The 19,387-nt window shown below is 34.7% G+C and overlaps 2 protein-coding genes across 2 annotated transcripts; one reads left to right on the forward strand and one right to left on the reverse strand.

Moving 5' to 3' along the window:
* The first annotated feature begins 2,121 nt into the window (after positions 1-2,121).
* Positions 2,122-3,604, forward strand: LOC140746749 (uncharacterized). The gene is made up of 3 exons (XM_073078846.1): positions 2,122-2,286; positions 2,503-2,821; positions 3,600-3,604. The coding sequence occupies exons 1-3, from the start codon at positions 2,185-2,187 to the stop codon at positions 3,602-3,604; spliced, it is 426 nt and encodes a 141-aa protein (XP_072934947.1). The 5' UTR covers positions 2,122-2,184.
* A 728-nt stretch (positions 3,605-4,332) lies between these two features.
* On the reverse strand, positions 4,333-4,842 carry LOC140746750 (uncharacterized). Its single transcript, XM_073078848.1, has one exon. It carries the CDS (start codon positions 4,840-4,842, stop codon positions 4,333-4,335), a length of 510 nt encoding a protein of 169 aa, XP_072934949.1.
* Between the last annotated feature and the right edge of the window lie 14,545 nt (positions 4,843-19,387).

Here is a 19,387-nt window from a genome sequence, read left to right on the forward strand (position 1 = left end):
AAAAATATTTATTATCATGTAAAGTAGTAAATCAATCTAAAACTCATAAAAATGCTAGCACACAGACACAAATTGAGAGTAATTTAATTCAAAATTTATGCGATGATAATCCAGCTGATCATGACAATTGTAATAATATAAATTCTAATACTAATATTGACATAAATCCTAGCTTTTCAAATCATAATTATGTCGACAATGACAATTTATTTCGTATTTAATTATATAAATATATTACATCAAAACATCAATGGACTTGTTAACAAGCGGACCTACTTGCGGTGGTTTTGGACGAACTATCTAATGATGGTTTGCATATTGACATATTGTGTATAACGGAACATAATATGATCAGTGGCGATGAGCACTGCTTAACAATACCAAATTACGCTCTGGTATCCCATTGCATGCGCTACAATAGACACGGGGGTTGTTGCATCTTGATCAAGAATGTAATGAAGTACACAGTATTACATGAAGTAAACAATTTATCAATACTAGGCGTACTAGAATGTTCAGCGATAGAGCTTGTAGAATATGAAATATACATTATATGCATATATAGATCTCCGAAAAGTAATGCAAAAACGATTGAAACGTTCTTCATTAGACTTGAGGACATCTTATCTAAATTTGATTTAAAAAAGAAGTCATTAGTAATGTGTGGAGATTTTAACATTGACATATTAAATAATGACAAGTTAAGTAACGAATTTAAGAAAGTATTATTAAGCCATAATTTAAAGACAGAATTTTACGAACCGACTCGCACAATAAGTAATTCATGTATAGACAATATTATACACAACATGACAACATGACATTAGTTGTCCTACGAAGAAAAAGTGTAAAATAATTTTTTGGTATATTTATAAACGTAAATATTCATCAGAAAACCTTGTAAAGTTTACTGAATACATGAAGCAATTAACATTTCATGAAATATATGAAACAAACGACCCAAATATCGCATTTGATAAGTTCCACGACATATTCAAAATTATACATGATTTATATTTTCCAAACAAAAGAATCAAAATAACCGTTAAGACTAAACCAAAATGGATATCACGCGGAATTCAAATATGCAGTAAGAGAAAACGTGAATTACTTTGGAAATATAGGCGCTGCCGTAATGAAGTTAATTACCTTAATTTAAAAGTATACAGTAAGCGATTTAAATCAGTTATTAAACAAACCCAGAAAGCTCAAAATTGTTATCATATTAATTCTGCATGTAATAAATCAAAAGCGTCCTGGGAAATCATTAATAGCACTAAACCGAAATATCCAAAGTGTGAAGTGACGGAACTTCTTATTAACGGTAGAAAAATTAGTCAGGCTGACGAAATAGCAACAGTATTTAATAATCATTTTATTGACATAGTTAAAACACGAAGTAATAATGTGTGCAAATCAAAATTATTTGGTTATACTAACATTAATTCTATGTTTTTACCTCCATCAGAACCTAAAGATGTTCAAACTATCATTAATAATTTGAAAAATATAAGTAGCTCAGGCTATGATGGCATAGCCATCAGAGTAATTAAAAAAGTATCGGAAGAAATATCACCTGTATTAAGTTATATTCTTAACATATGTATTGAAAACGGTATATTTCCAAATAAATTAAAGAAGGCAATTATAAGACCGCTATTAAAAAAGGATGACCCATGTAACATCAACAATTATAGACCAGTTGCACTACTACCGTCGTTATCAAAAGTGTTTGAAAAATATATTTGTAATGGCATTTATAATTTCTTCGAAGCGAATTTCATTTTCAGTCCCCAACAATATGGATTTAGAAAAAATAAAAACATAAATATGGCAATTTACAATTTTCTGCTATCCATTATGTCTAATATCGATAGGAAAAAATCGATTGTGGCTCTATTTATGGACATTACGAAAGCGTTTGATCATGTACAATACACAACTTTATTAAATAAAATGTACAATTATGGAATTAGGGGGCAAATATACGATCTAATAAAATCTTACCTTACAGGAAGAGAACAATATACACAAATATCGAAAATATGCGTAAAAACAAAAAGCGTAAGATATTATGAATCTAATTGTAGAATGGTAACTCATGGTATACCCCAAGGAAGTATTTTGGGTCCTTTATTATTTCTGATTTATATCAATGACTTACCAAAAATTGTTAATCATGAAATGACTTTGTTTGCTGACGATAGCACAGTTCTGTTTACTAATGAAGATGAAAATGAATTAGAAGAGAACATCAATAGTGCAATATTTAAAATAATACAATGGTTTAAACAAAATAATTTGACACTTAATATCAATAAAACCAAAATCATGACATTTACCACTAAGCACAACTTAAATATCAATTATAATGGCAATTCTATTGACGAAACTGAGAAAACTAAATTCTTAGGACTACAAATTGATAATAAAATTAATTGGAAACCACACATTGACACTATATGTAAGAAGTTGTGTAAATTCTCATACATGTTACGAAAGTTACGAAATTTAGTCGACTTAAAAGCAGTATTAACAGCATATCATGGTTTTGTTGCCACAACGTTAAGATATGGAGTTATGTTTTGGGGAAACTCCACAAACAGAGAACTTGCGTTCAAAGCACAAAGAAGGTGCATCAGAGCAATGTGTAACTTGAAGCAAAGAGATTCGTGTAAACCACATTTTAAAAAACTACATATTTTAACTTTACCTTCACTGTACATATTCGAATGTGCAGTTTTCGTAAAAAGTAACCCTAAAGAGTTCCAGTTCCGTTCAGGACCGCGTCACAAAGATAAACTCACATTATTGCCTGCTCGTACACACTTATTCAGCCAAAGCTTTTACGGAAGAGCACCAAATATATATAATAATATACCAGATGATATTCGAAATTGCAAGGATATCCATGCGTTTAAAAATAAACTAAAAACATATCTAACTAATAAATGCTACTATAGTTTAAAATCCTTTTTGAGCGATAAAAATAAGTAATCCAATTTGTTATCAAGTCATATTGAATGTCATAATTGTTAGAATTAAAATTATAATAATAGTTTTTAGATGACATGTATATTTGTAAGCCACTTAGTGGCAGAATAAGCGACTATGTAACAAAAATGTGTAACAACTAACAATTACCTTATTCACAAATAAACTGATTTGATTTGATTTGATCTTTTGTTCGTGTGTTTTCTTGATGGCCCAGCATTCGGAGCCATACATCATGGCCCGTCTAACTGCCATTTTGTAGACTTTACCCTTTAATTTTATGGGCATTCGATTGTCACATAGTACACCTGTTAGCGATCTCCATTTCGACCACGCTGCGTTTATTCTATGTGTTACATCTGTGTCTATATTAGCGTCGGCAGTTAGCATTGAACCTAAGTACTTAAATTGGTTTACGTTTTGTAATTGCTGGCCATCTATATTTATTGGGGAGTCTGATGAAGGCTGGTCACTGAAGCAACATTTGAGATATTCAGTCTTACTCCGGCTGATCCGCAGTCCATTGTCCTCTAGCGCTTGTCTCCATTTCTGAAGGGTGTTGGTTAACCGATTTGCGAGTTTATCTATAAGCACAATGTCATCAGCATAGAGCAAACACCATGGAAGAGGTGATTGGATGTTCTTTGTAAGATAGTCTATAGACAAGTTGAACAAAAATGGACTGAGTGCTGATCCTTGATGTACTCCCACTTTAACTTCAAATGGTTTGCTAAGTCCAGCCAGGCTTCTCACTTGTGTCTTGATGCCACTATACGTATCTTGCACGAGGGTGATATAATGTTCTGGAATTCGTTGTGCTCTCATGGATTGCCATACTAGCTTTCGCGGTATCCTGTCGAAAGCCTTCTCAAGGTCTATGAACACAAGGTGTAATTCTCCTTATTGGTTCGATATTTTCCCATAAGGATTCTTATGGTCTGGATAGCATCTGTTGTGGATTTTCCTGGTACGAATCCGCATTGGTTTTCGGATATGGATACTAATTTGACAAACCGGTTGTTCAGTATACGCTCCCAGATTTTTAACGTATGTGAAGTTAGTTTAATGCCCCTATAATTTCCACAGTCACTAACGTCTCCATTATTTTTGTAGAAAGGTATTAGGTAGCCATGCCGCCATGACTCCGGTATTTTCTTAGTGACGAGTATGAGATTGAACAGTTTAGTTAACCACTCTACAGCGATCTGCCCTAAAAGCTTCCACAGGTCTGCTGGTATGCTGTCAGGGCCTACCGCTTTATGGTTCTTCATTTTTCTCAAGGCATTAAGAACTTCATCTGTGCTGATGTTATCAAGTGGTCCTGATATTTCTGGGATATCAGATAGGGGTTGGTTCGGAAACTCTTCGTTCAATAGCTTCTTGATAGTATTGACACCATCTATTGTTTATTTCGTCATTTTTGGTTAGTAGATGACCTTTATCATCTTTGACGTATTTATTGATTTTGATATCTAGACTTCCAGCATGGCGTTGCTTAGCAGCTTTGAATATGTCCTTGTCATTTTTTGCAATTTCCAGTCTTGAGTAGAAGGCATTTCTCGAGTCCAACCTATTCTGTGCTACCTTACGTTTAGCTATCTTTTTACTGTTTATATATTGGGTGCGATCTTCATCTGATCCTGAACTCTGCCATTGTTTAAAATGCTCTTTTTTAGTTTTTAAAGAAGCTTTTACATCATCATTCCACCATATAGGGTCTTTGTTGCTATCTAGCCCACCTTTAGATATTCCTAATACAGCTTCTGCTTCTTTTCTGCAATAATTCTCAAAACTAGACCACATATCATCTGCGGTGATGTAAACGTTTGCCTCCACATCTCTTGTCATTCTTTTCTGAAGGGTGTTCATCAGTTCGACTCCTGTTTCAGTATTGAGCAAATGCCACTTGATTTTATGGGTCTTGATTTTAGTATGTTTTATAGGTTTCGGTAACTTTAAACAGCCAACTAAGATTCTGTGCTGTGATGTAAGTGCCTCGCCAGGGATGACTTTACAATCCTTGAAGTTTTTAAGCATATTCCTGTTAGTGAGTATATAGTCTATTTGGGATTGCTTATCTCCACTTTTATATGTTATTAAATGTTCTTTTCTTTTTAAAGAAAGTATTGACTATTGCTAAATTGTGTCTAGCGCAGAACTCTAGTATGTCTTCCCCACTTTTGTTTAGTTTGCCATATCCAGACCCCCCATGTATTGCTCTGTATGCTGTGTTGTACTCACCCACGTGACCGTTTAAGTCTCCCCCAACATATTTAGTTTCTTCACAAGGGATAGCATTGATCATGTCATCGAAGTCCTCCTAGAAGGTCTCCTTTTCACTATGTGTGCATCCGCTTTGTGGTGCATACGCTGAGATTATATTTAGTGGTGGTTGTTCGTCCATGGCTAGTTTCACTGCTATAAGTCGATCACTTCTTCTGTCTACATTTATTATACACTGTTTTAAGTTTGCATCTAGTACGATGGCTACTCCATCTCGTGCACTGTTTGTTCCATGGTATATTATCTGATATCCCAGTCCTAAGTCGCTAGACTTTGATCCTTTCCATTTAGTTTCTTGCAGACAACATATGTTGATTTTTCGGACTTGTAATGTTTTGGCTAGTTCTTGACTTCTGCCTGTAAGTGTGCCTAAGTTCCACGTGGCCAATCTGATTGCAGATTGTAAATAGGGATGCGAATTTTTGTTCTTGTCACGTTTTTCGTCGCTTGGGGGGAACGCCCTAGCATGATCTTTTTTTTCTTCTTTTGTCGCATTATTCGCATTTCTATTGATGTCGTCGCTTCAGGGGGACGCCCTAGCTGTATTCACTTTCTTTCTTTTGACTTTTTCCATTTTGAGCGAAGAGGAGGGTTTGACTATATTTTTTTACGGCCGGTTGTCACCTGACGCCAAGGCTGTATCTTGATAGATAGATAGATATATTCTTTATTGCACACTTCAGTAGATCATTACAATAATACACAATTATGTAGGTTAATCGTATGCAATAGGCGGCCTTATCGCTAAGCAGCGATCTCTTCCAGACAACCTATGCATGGAAAAGGTAAGGAGGATAGTAAGGAAAGTGGGAAGTGTGTGTGAAGTTAGAGAAGGTATAGGAAACAAAATATAGTTAATATAGTACACCAACAGAAAAAAGAAAAAGAGAAAAAAAAATAGAAACAAACACAAACGCATAAAGCACATAAGATAATAAATATTGAGTGAGAGTGATCATAGTATATTTGACATACATACAGATGACGACAGCGAGAACGAAGGTCATGGATATGAATATAATTTCATAACTTCCTTTTTAAATGTGTCAAGCGACTTAGCACGGCGTATGGAGAGGGGCAGTTTATTCCACAAGGAAACAGCAATAGTAGAAAAGGATTTTTTGAAGAAGGATGTAGTATGAGAGGGAGTTTGGAGAGAGAGATTAATGGAGGAGCGAAGACAGTGATCATGAGTAAGGTGGAGGTACTGAAAACGATCTTTTAAATAGGAAGGAGCATTGGGGCTAAACAACGAGCTGTATAGTGCAGAAAGTATATGCATATTCCGGCGAAGACGGATTGGAAGCCACTTGAGTTTAGTTCGATAATCGGATATGTGTTAATATTTGCGAATCCCAAATATGAAACGAATGCACAAGTTTTGAAGACGCTCAAGTTTATTAAGTTGCTCTTCAGGTAAACCAAGATAGCAAACATCGGCATAAGGTAAAGTCACCTAATCTCGAGGGGTTTTAAAATTGGCACTATATTCCGAGGTATGTAGAAAAACGTTATTAACAAACTATTTACAAGATTTTGTTGATTAAAGTGTATCTTACTTAATTAATTATTTATTCCTTTAATATTGTGTCACCACAAAAGTTGTCTTGTGTTTACACATTTTAAATTAATTGATTAGTTTTGCGTTAGCAGCTGCACCGGACGCACGTTTCATACAGTTTGGGCTCTGTGCACGTGAGTATCGTGATTTTGTAAATAGTGTTTTTCTCTTTATATTTCTATGTATGTGTTTTTGTTTGGATAGAAACAAGACAAGGACTATATTTGGAACTCATAATATTAAATGTTTGTGTATTTTTCCGATTAAATCAAGGTGAAAATTTGGTTTAAAAATACCACGGTATTAAGTGCCTAATATTTTAGCCGGTCCCTAAATCCGATGTATATATGGGCGCAAATCAGTATCTTATGTTTATATTATAACATTTAATGTTTAAAATAATTATTTATGGGTGTAAATCTGTATCTTACGTTTATATTATAATATTTAATGTTTAAAATAATTATTCGTAATTACAATACTGTTATTGATCTAACCTCAATGTCTCTTAGACATTGCACTGATTCTTTCGACTGATTTTAAAACATTGATTTTGTAATTTATTTTTAATAATTCATATTGTTGCAAACCTTCAAAGTAAAAATCAATTAGATTATTATGACTCCAATTTTATTGTTTTATAAACAAAACTTAGTTTAATTTGCATCCTACTAGTAGCGCCCTCTTTTGGCGATTTATGAAAACTTGTAAGGAATGTTTGCGTGTTGTAACGCGCTTGTTTATTAAAACAAATATAATTTGTGTAAGATAAATTATTTGGAGTAACATAAAATTCATTATTAATTTTTATTATGTCAATTTTGATTGTCAATGTGGAATTAATATTTAGATTAAAATATGGACGATTTCCGGTAGTACTTCAAAACACTTTGTTAGTCATACCAAATAAATTATGTAAATTATAATAATATTAAAATACTTATTCTCGTATTTTTAAAACAATATTTTCAATATAATGTTATTTTATTAACAGTTAAATTTATTGTGAATCACGTCACTTGTTATAACAAAACAAGTGATGTGAGGTAGTTCTTATGCTGTTTGTCACTCGAGTAGTATTTAAGTCCACGCGCTGGTAGAACGTGGTACATTCGCATTTAATCAGTCGTGTAAGCCGTTACTCTGCTCGAATTGTAAATAAAAGTGAATAAAAGTGATTCTCATATTAAAGTCGTTTCGTTCAGTTTATTAATAAAGTGCGGTATTGGGATATCGCCGACATATACCACGGAATAGCCATTTCAAAGGCATCATTTCTTTTTTAATTTTCGTGGCTATTGTTATAAATAAACACTTAATGCTTTGATCATAATAACTTTAATATACAATTAATACAAAAATCTATTTCCGATGTATTCCATGTCTCTGCAATAACTAATTAGAGCTTATCAAACATGACCAACTTGTGTACTTTTTTATTTTGTTGTATGGAAACAGTAAGCAAGTAATATTAAGTTTTTACACTTATCGGTGTCTTTATGAACAAGTATTATATATGATCATGTATATATAGTAATTAAGCATTATTCTACATAGGCAACATGGAAAAGTATTTTATTTTTTAATACTCGGAATTAGAAAACATGCTTTTTTGCAAATAATCGCTATTCCGATGTATAGAAGTCGGAATTAAGTTCTAAGACACTTCTATTCCGCGGTATAGACATAAGTAAAAAACCGTTAAATACAGGGTGTTCACAATTTTACGCAGTTTGATAAATATTTTGTATTATTATTATAGTACTGTATTTTGCGAGATCGCGAATGATTGATATGATTTAAACGCCATTGTATATGGCAAGTTTTCATCCCAATTAGTAGAATTGGCTTTTTTTTACTTTTTTTAGAATCTCCTCGACGCTACATTTGCTCGTACATTATTTGAGACCCTTTTCTTATGACGTATTCTTCTTACAGAAGTATTTACACACAACTCGCATGCGCGGTATAAGTGGCAAGCGAGCTTGCGACTGACATATGGTTACACGACTCGTATATGTAAAGGGAATTAGCAGCCGCGCAAACTCCTGGCGGTCGACGTAAACACGGATCGCGATGTCCGCTGCGTTCGCGAACGCACTCAATCCTGAGTGTTATGTATGAACAACAACTTTTATATAAATACTTAACTTGTAAACTAATATGATGCAAGTAAATTCCAAAGCCATTATAAGAAGCATCATTCAATAGAGAATATGCATTTGATTTAGATTTCCTTGTTATTTTTTCCCTCATTACTTAATGTCCTGAAATTACATCTAAACTATTATTTTCTTTATTTATTTCGTATTAGATTGATATAAACTTTAATCAAAAATCGTAAATTCTGCGAGCGAAATTCAAATTTGCGTAACGCATTGTCATTGGTCGAATCGAAACATTACGTCACACAGCTATCAGAAAAACTCCAATTCACAGCACAGTACTTTTATTTCCACTTTTAACAATAGTAAATACATTTATTCCGGTTTACAACTTATCACCTCGATGATTCTGGAGCAAGTGCCGAGCTCCTCCGACCATAATCAAAAACGCTGTTTCAACCCCACCACTCTCAATCCTCCTTTCGGAAGTTGTCACAAAAGAGTGGCGGGGTCGAGTAATGTTGCCATTTAAGAAAAATAAAACTACCTGTTATAAAATTATTACATTCGGCCATCCTACGAAATGTGTAGTCTCCTGGCACACTAATCTCTAACTCTGCCAATAACTTACTTACTAACTTAAGTTACTCATTACTATTTTGGAGCCAATAGAATAAAATCTTAATTTAATTTTGATTTAAACATAACAGCATAACTCATAAATATATCTATTTACTCTAAATTTAAATAAGTACTCTAAGGTAGCTTCGGTACTTTTTAAAAGACTTCATGTGACTTTAAATTATACAGTATTTTGTACTAATGCATTTAGTTATGCATACATTCGTATATTTACAAATAAATGAGTTAAAAACATTATAGATGTTAATTCGCTCATAAGTATACAAACTTAATTATTTTAATTTCAAATAATTATTATGTTTTAAGATTAAACAATAACACATATTGATTGCACAAAATCAGTTTTAAACAAAACCTTATGATATGTAAATCAATCATACCATTTGAAACAAAAACAAAATTATTAAAGGTCTTTTTAAATTTCATACAAGTCATCATCGTTTTTAGAATTTTATTTCTTTAAATTTAACATTTCAGTATATCTTACCCTTCTGTTAAAAGTAATGAACAAAATAATAACATTATATGTTTGCCTACTTCAATTTTCTATGTTTAGTAATCAATATTGAACATTAATTCGTAACAACTGGCAAAGTTTCTGTCTAGTAGTACTCATCTTTTTCACTACAAGAAGATGAACCACTAGTTTCACTATCATGCACTTCTAGAGCCTTCAAATTAATCCAGGGTCGAATTCTATCAAAAGCTATTACAGATTCATAAGGCTTACTTTTTTTTGAAAAGCCTGGGATATCTGTTACTTGATAACGATCATTTCCTAACGCTTGAGAAATCTTAAAGGGACCGACAAATTTAGATAGGAGTTTAGTACTTTTTCCATCATTACCGTAATTATTTCTTAAAATCTTAACTAGATCACCAACTTTGTATTTAGGTGCCGGAAGCCGATTAGCGTCATGTCTACGTTTTTGAACATTCTGGTCCTTTTCTATATTTGTACTGATAATACTTCTTACACATTCCACATCGTCTTGTGTGTTTTCAATCCCCATTTTGTTCGCAAATTCATCGCGCATTCTAATGCCAAATAACGCTTCAGCTGGAGTCTTTTTAGTGGTTGTATTAATCGTGTTATTAATACCCCACTGAATTTTACCCAGTTGCTTGTCCCAGTCACGTTCATTACTACTAAAATTTTGAGCAGCTAAAGAATTGAGTATAACTTGATTATATCTCTCAGCTTGACCATTAGCTCTGGGACAAGCAACCGCGTTCAATATGTGCTTAATGCCATTTTCATCGCAAAAAGCTTTAAAAGCTGAAGATGTAAAAGAAGTGCCACGATCTGACACAATTCTTGCTGGCAACCCAAAATCAGAAATTATATTTTGAAGAACCTTTATTGTAGTCTTTGTTTTCGTATTTTTGACTGCCCGCACAAATACGTATTTTGTGAAACCATCTACAATTGTTAGAATGTGGGTATTACCATTCTTGCTCCTAACGAAAGGCCCCAAATGATCGATATGTATAGTATGAAACGGTATACATATCTTTTCAATAGGGAACAAATGACCGCTTTTCTGCCGAGATGCACTGTCTTTATTATATGCACAGTCAATGCAAGCGCCTACATATTTCTTCACAAAGCGCCTAAGCTTGGGAAACCAGTACTGACTTTGTACTTTTTCTAAAGTCTTAGTATAGCCAAGATGACCGATGTCATCATGGCTAGCTTTACATATTTGCCATCTAGCATTCCGTGGAACAACCAAACGTATCCCACCATCATGTTTCTTATACACGGTACCATTTTTCACTTCATAATTACTCCTTATTTCTTTACATTCTTTGTCTTCCTCGGGTTTTAGAATTTTAAAAATTCGAACAATATCAGGATCTGCTAGTTGTAGAGTAAGAAGCCAGTTTTCCTGTTCTATTTTATAAATATTGAGACATGGATTATCATCTGCTGTAACGGATAGTGTGGTGTTTCTACTGAGAGCGTCGACATGTGACATTTGGACGCCAGGGCGATATTCTATGTCAAAAGTAAATTCAGAGATTTGTAACCACCACCTTGCTATCCGCGGCAGCAAATCTCTTTTTGTCAAGGTGGTTCTAAGAGCTGCGCAATCTGTACAAATTTTAAAGTGTATACCCATCAAGTATACTCTAAATTTCTTTAAGGAGCTCACGACAGCTAGCGTTTCGAGCTCATAGGAATGAAGATGCTTTTCCTCAGGTGTGGTCTGCCTGCTAAAATAGGCAACTGGTTTTAATACTCGCGTTTCTTTTTGCCACTGCATCAAGATTCCTCCTATGCCAAGGGCACTGGCGTCAGTGTGTAATTCGGTCTCCAATTTAGAATCATAAAGAGCTAAAACAGGCTTGTCTACAAGTTTTTCTTTGAGCAGCGAAAACGCATTTTCTTGTTCCTTGGACCACAACCAGGCAGAATCTTTTTTTAACAGATAAGTTAATGGTCGGGCGATCAATCCATAATCTTGGATGAACTTGCGATAGTATCCCGTCAGGCCAAGAAACTGGCGAACTTCGTGAACATTACGAGGTGTTGGAAATGCTTTCACAGCTTGAGTTTTTGCGCTACTAGGCTGTATACCTTCTACAGACACCTCATATCCCAAATAGTCGACTTTAATATCGAAGAAACGACATTTTGACAATTTCAAAGTTAAGCCAAATTCTCTTAACAATTTCAAAATTTCCTCAAGTCGTTCAAACATCTCATTCGTATTTTTGGCAGGTATCAACACATCGTCTAGATATGCTAAAGCATATTCGTACCTTTTGTTTCCAAGGATATTATTTATCATCCGCTGAAAGACAGCTGGAGCATTTGCCAGCCCGAAGGGCATCCGTTTAAATTCGTAATGCCCATCAGGCGTAACAAAACCCGTAAGATGTTGACTGTCTCTAGCCATGGGCACTTGGTAATAACCACAAGCAAGGTCAAGAGTTGTGAAATAAGTGTTTCCGCTGAGATTCGAGATCTGATCTTCTATCAAAGGGAGAGGGAAACGATCCTTTACTGTTTTATTGTTGAGAGCTCTGAAGTCTACGCAAAGTCTTTGTTCACCAGTTTTCTTCTTCACCATAATGATTGGACTTGAATAACTGGAATTTGACTCTTGAATTATATCGTTTTGCAGTAATTCACGAATGGTCTCCCTCACTTGCTCTCTCTCCGAGTGTGACAATCGGTAAGGGCGATAAACGATTGGTCTATTATCTGAAAGTTCAACGCGCATCTCCATGTCCTTTACACAACCTATTTCCTTTAAATTCGTTGCGAAGCAATCTCTATATTCTTGTAATAAAGTGTGCAACTTGTCTACAACGTTTTCACTCAAATTTTCCCCCATTTTAATGTCTTCTTTTCGGAGGGGCTCAAAATCTTTGATTACAGCAGTGATACTATTGACCTGATAAGAGTTTGATTCTACTAAAGGAACTGCCCGGGCTATCAAAGTATCCGCTTCAAAGGTTATACTACGAGTTGTTAGGTTACTAATAACCACATCCCCTTTTCCGTCTTTTAGATTGTATGCGCCCTGTAACAAACTAAACTCTCGACCAGGTTCTGCAGTACAATATCCTTCAATAAAAACATCTCCACTAAAGTTAATGTTTTTGGTATAGACAGGAAGACTCTTTGTATGTAAAATTTGGGTTGTGTTTGTAACGAAAAGTTTAATCGGATTGTCATTATTTTCAAAATTGAATAGATTGCAGTTCGGACTTTTATAAAAAGTTAAATGATCATTATCCTTTAATACGGTTATAAATGATAGCTCGGTAAAGTTCTGTCCTATGATCAAAGATGTTGGCATAAATTCATCATCCACTACCAGCACAGTGATTGATGCCTCAACCTCATCAATTCTGACGGTGATATGAGATTTGTATAATGGATGAATTGCGGATTTCCCAAAACCTCTCACTACAGGCAATTCATCAAAGATCTTAGACAATTTTAAGGAAGCCGCGTCGCTTTGTTTGATAAGGCTGCATTCACTCCCAAAGTCTATGTATGCTTTTAACAGACTGTTATTAATAAGGATATTCTTATAAAATTTTTCATTAATTTTATTCGATACGTCAATTTTTAGAGTTTTCTTTTCTGCGGGTTCAGCATGCGCCGATAGAGAGGTTGTTGCCACTGCTGATCGTGGTACATAAGGGCGTAACTTACAGTCGACATTATTATGTCCAAACCTATGACAACGTTTGCATTTTACGATCGGACTAGGGCATATGTAAAATGGATGCCCTTTTTGGTTGCAGTTGAAACACGTAATCGCGGAACTATCGTTTGGAACTGTATTAGAATTATTGCGACTAACAAATCTTTTGTTATTGCGTTCTTGGTTACTATTTTGTTTTGATGGAGGTAGCTGTACGCGTTGAGTACTTAAAAAGCTTAATAACCCCTCAGGTTCTGTACATTGAAGGGTCTGTGCACCACTTTTGATAGTCACGTCACTAATACCATGAATTATGCAATCGACAGCCTTTTTGCCAGTTATTTCGCATCTATATAATAGACATAGCTTATCATAAAAATATTCACGGAGGCTTTCGTCACTTCGTGAAGTCCTGTTTAACATTTCCTCCAGAAGGCGTCCGTAATTTTCCTCAGTCGGAAAAGCCTTCAAGAGTTTTTCCTGCCATTCACTCCATGAGAAAACCACTGTAGGCAGAGCCTCAAACCATTTCTTGGCCAAATTAGTGAGCTTTTGCAAAGAAAAATGGATAATCTGTTTTTCATCCCACCCATAAAAGGCGCCACATTCGTTGACCTTTTTTAGCCAAGATTCAATGGTTTGAGACCTGTTTGCAGGGTCAAATTCCGGCACAACATTATTTAAGTTACTGTTATTAAATGAATTTTTACTTGTCTCTCCTTTGAAGGTAGCTAGCAGTTTCAAAACCTCATGTGTAGTAAATAGTTTCGATGTTTTATTCATCCTCCGTGGCGGAGGAGTATCCTCACTTGACGACGTTGAAGTAGATGGCGTCGAAGGAGATCTTTTCCTTTTCACTCTCCTTCGTTTTGCGTGGTTGCGCTTCCTTGGTGGAGTTGTAGGTGGCGTACCTCCAACTTGTTCATCATCTGACGTCATATCTGAAAATTTGAAAATTCCTTTGACTAGCTTTCCATCCATTCAACTCGTTTATATAAAAAATATAATGAAAAGTTTAACCAAAAATGTTACTATTCAAGTACTTCATTTACCTAAATGTATTAAATCTCTCTTTATTACATCAAAGTTCACTCGTTTCTTATAGTCTAGCGAGCATCATTGCTCACTCAATCATTATCCAGCGGACATCATAGTTCGCTTAATCATTATCTAGCGAACGTTCATTGTTCGCTCAATCATTATCTAGCAAACGTTCATTGTTTGCTCAATCATTATCTAGCGAACGTTCATTGTTCGCTCAACCAGCGAGCATTCATTGTTCAATCACTCATTATCCCACAAACATGCTAATTCTCCACTGTCTAATCGTTCAAAGCGAGTAATTCCAACTGACATTAATACAAAAAATTAAAAAGTAAGAAAAATGATTCGTACAAAAATAAAGTCTTATAAGTAACAAAATAGAAACCTCTATTATATTTTTCTCTGTTGGGAGTTCTCGCTTGTATAACTATAAAATCATTACCCATATTCAATTTCAAAATATCACGTAAAACGTTTAAAATTCTAAAGAATTCAAGGTAGAATTAAATTGAAAATACGAGTTAAAATCACATTTAATACTTTTTAAATAAATCAGTAAATAAATATTTTCAATAGAAGGTCTTATGTAATATGTATGCATGATTTGCATTTTTGGAGAATAGCCCCGATCAAATGCAAAGCTATGTGAAACTGTAGTAAGTATTTGTGCATTACCGGAGAGTAGCCCCGATCAAATGCATTATGTAAAAGTGTGATAAGCATTAGTGCATTATCGGAGAGTAGCCCCGATCAAATGCTATGCTATGTAAAGGTGTGGTAAGTATTTGTGCATTATCGGAGGGTAGCCCCGATCAAATGCACTACTATGTAGGAGTGTGATAAGCATTAGTGCATTATCGGAGAGTAGCCCCGATCAAATGCAATGCTATGTAAAAGTCTGGTAAGTATTTGTGCATTATCGGAGGGTAGCCCCGATCAAATGCAATGTAATAGTTTCGTATTTGTGCAGTATCGAAATTAAATAAATTTAAACAAGTGTTATAGTTACTTTGTATTTTGATGTAATTTCAACTCGAGTTTCCTCCTTTTCACTTCTTTTTTTTATATATTTAATATTCTGAGGGCGTACATACCTGGATTTTTATATCCCCCTTCTGAATTATCAGAAAAACTCCAATTCACAGCACAGTACTTTTATTTCCACTTTTAACAATAGTAAATACATTTATTCCGGTTTACAACTTATCACCTCGATGATTCTGGAGCAAGTGCCGAGCTCCTCCGACCATAATCAAAAACGCTGTTTCAACCCCACCACTCTCAATCCTCCTTTCGGAAGTTGTCACAAAAGAGTGGCGGGGTCGAGTAATGTTGCCATTTAAGAAAAATAAAACTACCTGTTATAAAATTATTACACAGCATTTTACGATGTATATCGGCGTTGATATTCATACTGTTTGCGAGCGAAAATGTTTTTATTTATGTTCTTGTTTTTAGTTGTTATTATGCAGTGTTTTTCGTTACCGATAAGTGCGATTTTATTATATAGTATTATTAGGAATAATCAAAAACAATAACTGATAGTCGTTTTGTCAAAGCACAATCGGACTATTTACCGAAAATATGCAAAAATGAATAAACAGGTTTCTATGCATAGCTCAACTCAGAAATATTTAACTAATCATAACTTAAATGTTGTTAACATTCACCTATCTTTATAATATTACATTTTCTGTGTTTCAAATGTTAGTGTTAGATGAATAAGTCGAAAAGTACCTACCTAACGAAACAGATGACCAATTGAATCTTTTAAAAACATTTACCTAAAATTATTGTTTGTTACAGTAAATGCAATGTTTATAGTAGTGTTTTTGCACAATAACTCCAGGAAATGTCTATAAAGTGGTTATTCTTATTCTTGAAAATCATAAATAACTTTATATGCATATAGTTATCAACACAAAACACGCTCTGTGATGTCATTCAGAGTATTCAAATACCTGGATAAATAATAATGGCACTAAAATTAAATTATTATAGTTAAAATGTATTTCTTTGTATGAGTACCACTTTCACATAATATTACTGTTTGGTTTCGTAGTTAGAACGCGAAATCCTCAAATATCACGCGGTTATTCGTGTTACCGAGGCTCAGTCAAAGTAGGCGCCCAATGAATGCGCAGTATACCGCGCATGTGCGTAGGTCGATTTCGTTGGGACATCGATGAACGGCAACGGGCTCATACGGGAGCAACGCAATAGGTGTAGCATATTTCTCCATCGGATGTTTGTTCGGAAAATAATTTAGGTATTTTGTTTAAGACAAAAAAGTTCTTGTTTGTATTAATTATAAATGTTGATAGACAGTACTATATAATAATAATAATGTGGAGCTAGTTTAAAGAAACGTGGATGGTGTAACGAGTGATACGATTTCATAGTAGTGTGTTTGTTTATAAATTAAGTCTAAGTGTGTTTGTTTGAAAATTAAATGAATATTATTGGGTTTGTATCTTACCTTCTTAAACTAATTGTGCGGGGGAATAGGTCTTGCTCGTCTAAACAATGAGTATGTAGGTACAAGTAAATACATATATTATATAGATATATACAATGAAATGTGCAAGATGCGGCCACATTTTCGAAATTAGCGGGGTGAATTACAGCGGCGGCAGCGCGGGGCTGTCTGTTCTCGCAGTCAATGGGAAGCGTATTGGCTGAAGTGGCGGCGTATTCAATTGCATAGATTTGCATTACCTATTTCTACCTAATGACAACAGTGTTAAGCGCTGCTGTGTTCTGGTTTGAAGGGTGTGGTAAGGGAGACATACTTTTCCGAGGCATTCCAGCTTAGTCCACAGGAGTAGCGGCGCATCTGTGGCCGACCTCAGGTGGGAATATCTAATCCTATCTGGGGTTGATTACAGATTTCCATAGGCGGCAGTAGCCACTTACCATCAGGTGGACTGCGTGCTCGTCTGCTTCTCCTATATTATAAAAAAAACGTCTCCCCACTGACTACGAGAACAAACTCCTGCCGCTGCTAGCGCTCCACTCCTAAGCAAAAAAAATAATATTTGTATAATATTTTTGTATGATATTTCGCCGATAATTTATAATAAATGTATATAAAATGAATAAATATATATTTATACATGTATATTATTTTCATTAATTTGTTAATTTACCCTTTCATACGGTATCAATCTTTTTTCAGTTAATATGAGTTAAATAAGCTTTTTTTGCGTCTGTTTTGACAATCGTACTTAAGGAGTAAACTCCAGTCGTGCGTCGGAGCTGACACACAATTTTTTAATTACACTTAGGCGTGTAGGTTTAAATAGATTCAGAATAAAAATAAAAAAAATACAAATGCAAATTTGGTGGTACGGAACCCTTCGTGTGCGGTCACACTTGGCCAATTATTCATTATTGTTTTAATTTAATTCCTCAAGTTATGAAATCATAATTAATACAATATAATTTTGTACAGTCTGTGGCAATGATTCAAATTATTATTTATTTGTTGTAGGATAATGGATCGAAAATCAAAGTATACACAGGAGCATCTTCAGAATGCCATGAAAGCGCTTCAAAACGGGTGTAGCATTTATAGAGTTTCTCGAGAGTACAATATCCCAGAAACAACATTACGGGATAAACGCAACAAAAAATATTGTACTACTGTACGAGGCCGAAGAACAGTACTCACAAGTACAGAAGAAAATAAAATTGTTGACTGGATTCATTATTTAGGAAGACACGGGTTTCCAGTTTCAAAGGAGCAGTTAAGACAAGGTGTAGCAAAGCTTGTTGAAAATCTTAACCGACCAAACACTTTTAAAAATGGCATCCCGGGAAAACACTGGCTAGTCAATTTCTTACTAAGACACCCAACTATCGCAAAAAGAGTAGCACAAACTTTACCTACACATCGAAACAAAATAACTGAACAAGATATTCGCAGTTGGTTCGATAGAGTTAGAAATTATTTTGAAACAAATAATATTGTAGATGTGCTTGACGATGCATCAAGGGTTTACAATTGCGACGAAACAGCATTTTACTTATGCCCAAAAGAAAAAGATGTGCTAGTTAAGAAAGGTAGCAAGCGGGTATATAATAAAGTTGGTAATGATGAGAAAGAGTGCCTGACTGTCCTTGTGAATGTTTCTGCTAGTGGAGAAATAGCTCCTCCAATGGTATTATATCCATACAAACGCCTTCCCAAAAACTTGCTACAGTCCATACCTGCTTCGTGGGGTGTAGGAAGCACGGAGTCAGGGTGGATGAATATGGAGGCGTTTTATGAATATGTCGCCAATGTATTCTATACGTGGCTACAAGAAAAAAAAATTAAAATGCCAGTTGCCTTGTTCATGGATGGGCATACCTCGCACATTTCGCTTCCACTGAGTCTTTTCTGCAAAGAAAAAGGAATTATACCAGTAGCATTATTACCAAATTCGACGCACATCATCCAACCACTGGACGTCGGAGTGTTTCGACCTATTAAAGGCGCGTGGAAAAATATAGTGCGTGAGTTTCACGTTAAAAATAATTACGCAAAATTAAAACGTACCGATTTCGCCGGAGAGTTGCAAAAATGTTTTGACAAAAGCCTTAAG

This window comes from Epargyreus clarus, unplaced genomic scaffold (genome assembly GCF_041222505.1).
Source record: "Epargyreus clarus isolate Ecla_fem2 unplaced genomic scaffold, WU_Ecla_fem_2.2 ptg000013l, whole genome shotgun sequence".
Taxonomy (NCBI): domain Eukaryota; kingdom Metazoa; phylum Arthropoda; class Insecta; order Lepidoptera; family Hesperiidae; genus Epargyreus; species Epargyreus clarus.

Bases quoted from the DNA above. Each gene is read 5' to 3' on its own strand.
- LOC140746749 (XM_073078846.1), top strand. From the start codon at position 2,185: ATGACTTTGTTTGCTGACGATAGCACAGTTCTGTTTACTAATGAAGAT. The intron at 2,287-2,502 runs TTTAAACAAAAT...ATGTTACGAAAG, and splicing joins TATTTAAAATAATACAATGG to TTACGAAATTTAGTCGACTT.
- LOC140746750 (XM_073078848.1), bottom strand. From the start codon at position 4,842: ATGACAAGAGATGTGGAGGCAAACGTTTACATCACCGCAGATGATATG.